We start from the raw sequence: 11,522 nt of genomic DNA on the forward strand, positions 1-11,522 counted from the left end.
GGATCCTGGCCCGTGGGCTGTATGTTGGACAACCCTGATATAAAATAACATGTTGGCATTCTACAAAATAGTGCAGTGACAAGATACAGACAATTATTTCTCTAGTTATAGAGAGGGAGAAGGTTGCAGGAGGGGTCAGAGATGAGATCACAGGGAAGGACATCAGATTGCTGGATATGGGGAAGGGTCCAATAACAGGGTGATTACAGGTAAGCTTAGTAGAAGCTCTCCTGTTCCTCCTGCCCCACAAGCAGCTCCATCCTGTTCCGTGCAGCAGTCCTCACCTCCCTTCAGCTGCTTGTGGGGTTTCCTGAAGCCCAGGAAATCTGGCCAGCCAGCGTTAAAACTAGAACAGAGTTAAAATCTTAGACACACAACCTCATTAAAATATTCAATGAGGGAACTGGCCCCTGGGAGCAGTTTAGTTTCCTGTCCCCTGTCCTGCCTCCTTTAAAACTGGAAGTGGGTGGATTCGAGGGGGGGTTTAGGTTCAGGTTTGAATTTTTAAAAATTTTAAATTCCCCCAAGCCAAACCCACATGTTTCTGGGGGTTATAATTGCCTGGAAGATCTTTGCAGTCCTCACCACGTGAACTTGTCGCTCGCCCAGCCACATGTACAGAAGGATCCTGCCCAGCAATAAAATCACAACCAGTGTTTCCACAGATTAGCTTTGAATTTATCCCCTCTTTTTCTTTTAGAAGCCTGTTATATAAAACTGTTTCCGTAATTACCACAGAAACACCATTATAAATGTATTCGCCTTCCTACAATAAAGTGCTCTGTATGTAATTTTTACTTTGCAGACTATAAGGATGTGTGAAAACATATGGAAAGATGGATCAAATCATGGAATACTATCCCCAAATTGCTGATACAAATCCCTGAAACTCATTTAATAAATGGAAAATTAGTCACCAAAAAGCAAAGTGCTTCATTATGATGGGAGGAATCACTGAATGTGATCCCCAAAAGATGATATAAATCCCAGAATCCAGTGTAATACAGCCGTAATTTGACGTCATGGTGGGGGTTAATGCATTGGGTGGGGTGAGAAATGAAAATGTACAATAAAAAATGACACTTTTAGAAGAATACAGGTTTCAAAGCCATTGATTCACAATATATAAATGTAAAGTCCTTCCATGACAAAGCACCATCTGCCTGACATTAGTCTAAATTATCTGTCTAAAACCACTTAATGTAATTACCTGGGATGCAATATATTATGGGCTGCATCTGATCGAGGCATCAGGCACTGCAGACACTGAAAGCTCATTTATCTGCCATCTGACTTATCTCAACAGTAAGTTTAAAGTTTAACCTGTGGATTCCATTGTAATCTCCATAGCAAGCTTGAGGTTTCAGCTTGCAATATAATAGCTACTGTACCTTTGTGACTGTGTAACATGACTTCTGTCATCTTTTATTCGTGTACCAAGCTTACTGCATTAACATTTAGAAGTCATTAAAAATAAAGCGTTAAGCCTTACTTGGAGCAAACGTGCAACTTAAATGGCACGTTCTGCCCCTGCAGGTTTGGGTTTAAAACCAGCGTTGAAAAACCATATGGAGGTCACTTTGCAGTGTTAGCAGAGAGGTACAATGGACATTTGCTGCAACAGCAATCATTGACAGAAAACAAAATATGAGCCTGACCATGTGATTGTGGCTAAATTGGGACACGATTCCGTTGAGTGACGTACCTAATCAGTCCAGCAGTAGGACCGTGCCAACTTGGCCGGCCAGCCTCATTGGGTTAGTATCGGTGAGCTGCGAGCTGGCCCCCTGAATTGGACCACTTTACACCCATGTTCTGCCTGAAAAACAGGCACAGTGAGGTCCAATTTCACTCTGATCATTTCCAAAGTGGAGCATGTAAGTAAGACTAGTGTCTTAAGCCTCTACTAGATTATATTAATTTTATTGCTATCTGAGGACGTGCATAGTATATCAGATATTTCAAGAAGGTGCTAAATTTGAATTAGATGGATACTGTTAGGAGAAAGATCAGAACAGAAAATTGCCTATGTATTTTCCTGACCTCTAAGCATTCAACCTTGATAAAATCCTGTGGATTAAATCACCAACCGGTTTCCACTAATTTAAACAGCTCAGCCAGCAGACCGTATCTGCAAATACACAGGTATAGTCTAAAAATGAGAACTGCCAGTGCAGAGCTGTGTGTGAAGTGAGCAGAGATCAGGAGTGCGGCCATACAGGTTGTTGGGGCCCAAATGATTCTCCAGAGACTGTGGTTTAGATGTGCAGAAGATGGTATGTTACATGCTGATCTCTGCACCCAAGTTCCCCAATACGTACTGGAGCTCTGTGTCAGGAGCACTGAGTAACAAAATCTACCCTATGATTAGGCTTAACCTTTTGTTTCTGGGACCTGGGCCAATATGAAATGTAGACTGATGGGATGGAAGTTGTAAGTGCTCTAAAATGAGCTTGAGCTGTCTTAATATAGTTCTCATTGTTATTGTTCTTGAGATTACAATGGAATGTAATTGAAGACATAGCTTGATTAAAGCACTAGACTGCTGGTCAGATCTTTGAATCAGAATGTTGTCCTCAATTACAACCTACTGCATGACCATAATGTTCTTTAAGATCCTTTGCATTCTAAGAAAGCACAGCACATAAAATAGGTTCTGCATTTCTGGTCATATTTAGTTTCCCCATTGGTATCCCTGGGCCATACAATCATTGCAACTGAGGCGAGATTGATGACCTCCCTAGATCTGAATCACCTACCACAAGACAGACAGCAATAGCCCAACTCTGCTTCTCTTTCCAGAGATGCTGCCAGACCTGCTGAGTGGTTCCAGCATTCCTTGTTTTTATTTCAGATTTCCAGCATTTTGCTTTTATTATACAGCAATAGCCCATTGTTGATTTTTCTGTTCTGTATTGTCTGATATTGCTCCTGTGAAGAAACTTGGGATGTTTATTGCTATGTGAAAGATGCTATATAAATGCAAGTTGTTGTTGTTGGTGAGTACGCGCCCACAGCATGCAGCTGTCCCTCATTTGGCACCTATTGTCAGTCTTCCTCAGAGATGCAGTACGATAGAATGGCTGGTGTGGGAAATGGAAAATGTTACTTTGGCCAATTGCTCTTCTGAGGGTGGGTTTGAGTTTTATTGTAGGGGAAGTGTGACAGGCACAACATTTACATAAGGGTCTCAATAATTCTGCCTGTTTGATCATCGAGTCCTATACACTTATAATGTAGATGGGGATATAACAATCAGAATTGATAGTTAGATACTGATACCAGAGTTATAATGAACATGTGTTATAGCCATTTAAAGGTCTAGGCCTAGTCTGAGCACAGTCATCAAACACTATCAGAATGAAAATTAAAAATTATTCAGTTAATGACAGACCATTTACAAAAATACAAATAGCTGCCTGTGATACATCTAAGAGGAAGAACTTACTTATCCTGTGCTTCCTGTTTCTTAAATAAAATGCAATTATATTTTTAAATTTTCAATGCTAGAATCACAGCTGTTTGAATGGAATCTTGGTAAGTGCTAAAGAAACTAGTCATAGTCCCATCACTTGAAATCTTCAAGACCCACCTAGAGATCATTTCCATTTGTAAGTTTTCATTATCATGACTACCATATGAGCGGGTCATGTTTGGTTTAGCTAGTGCTAACAACTTTCATGATATTGGCGGAATATGGATGTTAGTCTGTGATTTCGACACAACCAAAGCAGAGCAAATTTGCCTCAATCACTTCCTAAGATAGCTACTTCCACCTTCTAACCACCCTCTGAGTAAAGACATTTATTAGTAGTTATCTTGTTTTCATGGTCTCTAGTTTTGGATTCTCCCACAAGTGGAAAGTTCTGTCCACATCTACCCTGTCATAATTTTAAAGACCTCTATCAGGCCGCCTCTAAGACTTCAGTTTCCTGAAGAAAAAATCTCCAAACTGCTCAATCTTTCTCAATAGCTGTAATCTCTCAGTTCTGGTACCATCCTTGTAAATCTTTTTTGCACTTTCTCCAGTGCTTCTATGTCCTTTTTATAGTATTGAGACCAGAACTGTGCACAGCACTCTAAGCGCTACCTGACCAGAGTCTTATGCAAGTTTAAGATAATCGCACTACTTCTGAATTCTATACCCTGAGAAATAAATCCCAGTGCTTTGTTTGTATTTTAATTGCTTTACTGATCTGCAGTGCTGCTTTTCATGTTTTGTTCACCTGTATCCCTAGATCCCTTTGCTCTTCTACACGATTCAGTTTCTTATTTTCCAAGGTTTGTAATGTTTCTATATTTCCTACCAAAATGCATCACCTCACATTGATCTATGTTAAAGTTCATTTGCCCTCAACTGTTGGGCTCTCTCTAAGTGAAGAACTTCCTGATATCAGTCTCAACATTGCCTTTTACTAGTTTGAAACTGCTCCCACAGTTAAAATTAGTTTTCCAGATTAACCTTTTCCGTACCATTTACTATTTAATTTAATTCTATAAGATCATTTCTTAGAAGCCTAAGTCTCTCCAGTCTTTCCTCATAATACAGAGCTCTGACACCAAAATCAACTGCACAGCTCTCCTCTGCAATATCTCCAGCATATGGAACTAATTGTAGCATAGTGGTTATGTTGCTGGAGCTCCTCGAGGCAGTATCCTAAACCCAACTATCTTCACCTCCTTCATCAATGATCTTCCTCCATCACAGGGTCAGAAGTGGGGATGTTCATTGACAAATGCACAACGTTCAGTACCATTCATGACTCCTCAGATAATGAAGCAGTCCATGCCCGCATGCAGCAAGACCTGGACAGCATTCAGGTTTGAGCTGATAAGTGGCAGGTAACATTCATGCCATATAAGTGCCAGGCAATGACCAACTCCATCCAACAAGCAAGAGTCTAACCACCTCCCTTTCACATTCAATGGCATTTCTATTGCTGATTGCCCCACCATCAACATCCTGGGTTTACCATTGGCCAGAAACAACTGGACCAGCCACACAAATATTTTGGCTACAAGAGCAGGTCAGAGGCTGGAAATTCTGTGTCATGTAATTCACCTTCTGATGCTCCAAAACCTGCCCACCATCCACAAGACACAAATCAGGAGCGTGATGGAATACTCTCCACTTGACTGGTTGAGTGCAACTGTAACAACAGTCAAAAAACTCGACACCATCAGAACAAAGCAGCCAGCTTGATTGTCATCCCTTCCACTACCTAAAGGTTCAGCCGCTCCACCACCAGTGCACTGTGGATGAAGTGTGTACTATCTACAAGATGCACTGCAGAACTTGCCAAGGCTTCTTTGTCAGCACCTTGCAAACCAGTGACCCTACCATCTGAAAAAAAGACCAGCAGGCACATGGGAACACCACCACCTGCAAGTTCCCCTCCAAGTCACACCTCAGCCTGACTTGGAACTATATCACCATTCCTTCATCATACTTGGGTTAAAATCCTGGAACTCCCTCCCTAACAGCACTGTAAGTGTACCTACAGCAAACAGACTGCAGTAGTTCAAGAAGGCAACTCACTACCACCTTTTCAATGGCAGTTAGGGATGGGCAATAAACACAAGCTTTGCCAGTACCACCCACATCCCATGAATGAATAAAAGAACTTAAATGTCTCCCTTGTCTCTTAAATATCTAAACTGGACAACGTACTTGAAGTGTGATTGGACTAGAACTCTGTACAGCTTAATCACGACTGCCACAGACTAATGCCAATACCCTGCCCATTTAATACATCATGTAGTTGGGGTGTTCCTCTGTAAGAAGGTTCATCACCCGATTTTGAGTCCTATTCCCTTTTTTTTGGTGCTGTTACTTTACCATTCAGGGCCTTGTGTAGCAATTGTGGCACAACTACTTTTTCCTTCCAGCTGTAGTACAGTCACAATGTTTTCCCCAATGTTCCCTAACAGCATTGTGGGTGTACCTGCCCCACGTGGACTGCAACAGTTCAAGAAGGCAGCTCACCAACATCTTCTCAAGGGCAATTAGGGATGGGCAATAAATTCTGGCCTAGCCAGTGCCGCCCGCATCCCATGAACCAATAAAAAAAAAACCCTACTTCTGTGCTTTCTGAAAGAAGAGGAAGACCCACAGAGGGCTACAAGGCAGATCAGATTGTGCTAGAATGCTTTTGTTTACTTGCTGGGCCCTTTTTAATATCCAATTGGCATTTATACTCTCAGTTAGGCACTATGCTTGCAAGTTGCTACTTTTTTCATGATGGGATTCATAAGGGAAACCAGGAATGAGTAACATGATGAACAGTGGAACTCATTTGAGGGACACAGTGCTCACATTGGCTGTGATTCTGTTATTCCAAGTCTTCTCAAAGTGCCATTGGTCCCATTGCTAACGTTAGACTTTCTAAAGTACATAGATGTACCAAGCAATACTGATACCTTGTTCACTCAAACAGCCAAGTTCGTCTTTTTCTGCATTGTCTTCCAGCAGCAACCTGTGAAAGCTTTGCACTTTTATCAAACAGCAGGATTTCTGGCAGCTGAGGGATGAGTTATGGATTGCAGTCCTAAGCCATTGCAAATTGACCTTGAGCTACATGAATCAGGCAGAATTTCAATCTCTGAAAGTCAGCGTATTTGCAACTATCCATTTCAGATTAAGCAAGTCAGTGTTCATTTCCCAGGCAGCTGTCACATCGTTTAACCCACAAAGGCAAGTCTCAAGGTGGATCGTGGATCAATGAAATCTGTATTCTGGAGCTGTGGTTCATGACAGCTCTGTGATATCTGAGGATACCCAGCTGAACACAGGTCTAATGAGTTGCCTGCAGCCACCCGAGTAATCATGTAATCATCGAGCACACAACTGGCATGTTGAAGCAGCATGCCAAGTGCCTGAACAGATATGAGGGTGTCTGACAATACACCCCGACTATGGTTTCAAGGATTGTGGTAGCATGATGCTTGCTGCACATTTTCATTCTTGGCAGGACAGCAGATTTCCTTCCCTATAGGACATTAGTGACCCATTTGTGTTTTTACACCAATTCAAGTTCATGGTCACTTTTACTGATACCAACCTTTTATTTCTAGACTTTAAAAAAAAAAGAAAATTCTCAAACTGGCATAGTAGGAGTTTGAAATCATGTTCTCTGGTTTATAAGTCCAGGTTTCTCTATTATTAGTCATGTAACATAACCACAACACTACCATACTCAGCAATATATTTTCACAATGCCTAAAATATTCCAGGCAACTCATAAATCTTCCTTCCTGTCACTTTATGACACAACCACACAATTCACTGGAGTAATAATCTGTGTACAGGCAACAATGAAACCAGACGCTTTGGAGGAAGTTTTAATTTAATCACCAGTTGAGAAACCCACTGGAACAAGTGGAATGCTGATTTTACAGCCCACCCAAATGGGGGCAATTTTAACCAATCCTGCCAGTCAGGATACTGACAAGATTGGGTGCAATGTTGCTTTTACACCCAGCCCAATTCTACTGTCTATTGAAGTCAATGAGTAATATTGGGTGGGTTGTAAAATTAGCATTCCACCTGATCCTGTGGGGATTCCCCTCAGCGTGTTAGGTTAAAATTGTTCCCTTTGTTTCAAACAATATCCTAGTGGTACCTTCCTAATGTTTGTTTCCACAGTACTTCCCCTGGGTATGATGTATGTCCACTTAAATCTAAGCCGTCATCTTGTCTGGATACTATGTAAACTTTAGAAGCACATGAGGGTGATGGAAACATTTAGGAAAGAATATTGAGTACCCTAAGTGACCCAAATCAAAATGGTGCCTGTGCACAATTTTGAGAATGATGATTTTGTGTGATATGAATCTGCCACAGAAACAAAAGAAAACCAGGCACCAGAATACTGCTGTAATCTTACCCCTTCTTCACTTCTCAAGCAACTAGATTGCCCATAACTAGTCAAAATTATATGTACTTCATTCAACCAGTTGCAGAGCATGCTTGCTTCAGCACTTCCTCTTTGTCAGTGGAGGGGGGAGCAGTGACAATTTTTTTAAATTTTATTTTTTATTTAGAGATACAGCACTGAAACAGGCCCTTCAGCCCACCGAGTCTGTGCCGACCATCAACCACCCATTTATACTAATCCTACAATAATCCCATATTCCTACCACATCCCCACAATTCCCCTACCACCTACCTATACTAGGGGCAATTTATAATGGCCAGTTTACCTATCAACCTGCAAGTCTTTGGCTGTGGGAGTAAACCAGAGCATCCAGAGGAATCCCACGCGGTCACAGGGAGAACTTGCAAACTCCGCACAGGCAGTACCCAGAATCGAACCCGGGTTGCTGGAGCTGTGAGGCTGCGGTGCTAACCACTGCGCCATGGTGCCGCCCTTCACCTAGTTTGACCAGAGTTCTGGAATCAATGTTGAAGCCTCTCAGTGATAGTGATAGAGGAGTCTAAGATGTTCATTGATAGATCTGACGTCGTACTCTCCCAATTAGGCTTGGTTCTGCATGCTAAGCCATTTCAGAGGCCAGTAGGAGTCAGATAGACCAAAGAGCTCCTTCCTCGACGGATATTAGTAAACCAGCTGTGTATTTATGATAATTTGATTGCTTGCATGACCATTTTTCCTGATGCAAGATTAATTGAATTAAGTTTTACAATTTGCCATGTTGGGATTTGAACTTCGAGTTGCAAGTAAAACTACACTACCAGACCATACATAGCACTACAAAACCAATTGTAAGTACACAGTCTTCACAGAAGCTCACACCCTACATGTAACAGCACACCATACATGTAACTATACAAACTGCACAGAAGAATATAAGAAATAGGAGGAAGAGTAGACCATTCAGCCATTTGAGCCTGCTCCACCATTCAATGTAATCATGCTGATCTTCCACCTCAATTCCACAATCCTGCATTATCCCCATGTCCCTTATTTCCCTTGGTATCCAAAAATCTATTGTTCTCTGCCTGGAATGTATTCAATAACTAAACAGCCTACACATACTGCTCAATGTACACTACATTTGCAGGGCTATGGAGAAAGAGCAGGGCAATGGGACTAATTGGATAACTCTTTCAAATAGCTGACACATGCATGATGGGCCGAATGTTCTCCTGTTCTGTATGATTTTCTGATTCTACATTGAACTGTACAGCTATACAGAATTACACAATATACACAAAACTACATAACCTAATAGAACCAAGTGCACTTGTTATAGCCTTCAGCAACACCCCACTTTGCCACTAGCCCTCTTATTACTAAACTTCGGCAGAGACGGGATGGTGGCCTTCCTCCAAACCTGCCACGGGGAAGAGCATAAAATTCCACCCTTTATCTCTGCTGGTAACTTGCTGTCTAAAATCCAGTGGAAAGAAAAAATCTCTGTCCTGGTCTCTTTCTAATGCCATATACTAGCATGAGAGGACCTGTTTCTATAGCTGCTTGAAGGTTTTATTATTATTTTAGGGTTTGCATGACCTGTTAAGAGGTTGTCACATTTCCAGATCCCAGGACAGCCATCCTTTCCTATTTGTTGGCCTAGAATGGCCATCTTGCTCCTTAGTGCTTTCCCCATATACTCTCAGGGAAGAAGAGCCTCAGAAGCCCAAGGACCACCTCTCAGGCAGTGTGTCACTTCCATGACATTAGCCATAACATGGAAACTTAATATTCCTGGGATTCTTGATCATCTTGGGTCTGTTCTGAACCCATTCAGAGACCCAAATCTGCTAGGTGCCTCCCACAGTTGACATTTTGACTGCAGTCTAAGCTCTCAGTGGGAATTTTATTGTGCAGATATTTCAAGATATTTTTTGTGTTTCTTTTGTATAGTTGGAGGATACGGAGGCAATAAAAATAATTCAGAGGACCAATCTCCAAAGTTACCCAAGTCCATGTCAGTCACACCTCAGCAGCCGAACAGGACAGAATGGATCAATGAGGAAGAACCAGAAAACTTAGAGAGTCCCGATGAAAATAATGTAATCCAGAAAGGAGAGGATCAGGATGAAAATAATGCTGAAAACAAAAATCCTGTGCCCAAATTAAAGTTAAGGTTTGCTTCTCAGGATACAATTGAAAATGGATTGTAACAAATCAGCAATGGATAGAGAACACACAATGTACCTCCATTAGTCTGGCAGTTCTCTGAACCAATTGGTGACAGACCGGTACAGAATACACAGATTTAAAAAAAACATAACATTTATGTGACAATCCATTTGTTATGGTCAATATTCATCCTTATTTTAAAACTAAGACCACACTTCTATATTGGATTTTCTCATACTGTTTTGCACTTTAGATAGTTAAAGGACCATTGCCATCAGGCAGGCTACATCTCTGAACAGCAAGAAAGAGCCAGCTCTGCAGAAATCTGGCATGTTGACTGTGTGATAAGCTGATATTGTCATGCAAACTTGGCAATTCATTTCTACTCCCCTTGTTTAGATTGCATTATTTCAATGATCAAACAAACCTTTGTATATAATCTTGGCAAATATGGCTTTCAAAATGCTCATCCAAAAGGCAAGTTGTTAGAAGTCACTGTTAGCAATACTGGTGGTGGAAATATCTGTAAGACATTACTTTGCCTGCTGTTTTGGTGGAGGTTTAGACACATTTACAAAACACAGGTTAACAACTGTGTTAAAATAGATATCAAAAGAATGTCATATGAAGTATTTATGCACACATGTCACCAATTTCTAGGCTGATGTCTCTTTGACTTAGTAAGCTCCTATATGTAGTTTGAAGCCATCATTAGTACAAAAGGGAGTTCTCCTCCAGTCGGTAGTAGGGGAGATGTTGCATCTAGCCACCTTAAACTGTTCGTATAGTAGATATACTGTGGAATTAGTCACCATTACCTCATCTGACACTGCTTTAAACCTTGAAGGCATTTAAGGCAATTAAATAAATATGATTGTAAATGCCTTCACTCATCCAGATGCGTAAGAAAGCTATTTATTTATTGACTTATAATTATATATAATGGGTGAATTATTAATTTCTTAAGGTGAAGTTATTAGATTCCAGTCAGTCTGATAAACTGCCACATCATGAGCATGAAGCATTAAGCACTTTATAAATGTCATGAGAACTCTGGGACTGAAAAAAAACAGCTTCTAACTTCCCCCAGATGTTTATCGTGTGCAGATCTCATGTTTGTATTGCTGCTCTTGGCCTACCGAGCACTGCTACTACTCCGGTTCAAAGACGTCTTCCATCTTCAAGGACTTCTATGTGGAAAAGTGTTGGAGAGGGGCTGCTACATCCGATCTGAAAGTGCAGCGCCATGTGACAGATACCACAATATTAGAAGATTGTATATCATCTCATGTACAATGTGTTACAATGTAAGTATGTATTATATATAATGTACCATGTGTTATAATGTAACTGTATTGTATATATAGCGAATGCATCATGTGTTATAATGTAGCTATGTATTGTGTATATATATAATTGGCTATAGTTCCATTTTGTTGTGACGGAAAATAAAAATTTGAATGAATCAGGGCT

General features: G+C 40.9%; 1 protein-coding gene across 1 annotated transcript in view; it reads left to right on the forward strand.

Annotated features, from left to right (window-relative positions):
• The window catches only part of LOC137377935 (sodium/hydrogen exchanger 2-like), a 332,862-nt gene extending 322,772 nt beyond the window's left edge, over window positions 1-10,090 (forward strand). The window contains exon 12 of the mRNA XM_068048001.1: window positions 9,831-10,090. Coding sequence (XP_067904102.1) covers window positions 9,831-10,090 — 260 coding nt within the window. The remainder of the gene's footprint in view (window positions 1-9,830) is intronic.
• Window positions 10,091-11,522: the final 1,432 nt, after the last annotated feature.

The sequence above is a fragment of the Heterodontus francisci genome, chromosome 15, assembly GCF_036365525.1.
Source record: "Heterodontus francisci isolate sHetFra1 chromosome 15, sHetFra1.hap1, whole genome shotgun sequence".
In the NCBI taxonomy this organism is placed as follows: Eukaryota; Metazoa; Chordata; class Chondrichthyes; order Heterodontiformes; family Heterodontidae; genus Heterodontus; species Heterodontus francisci.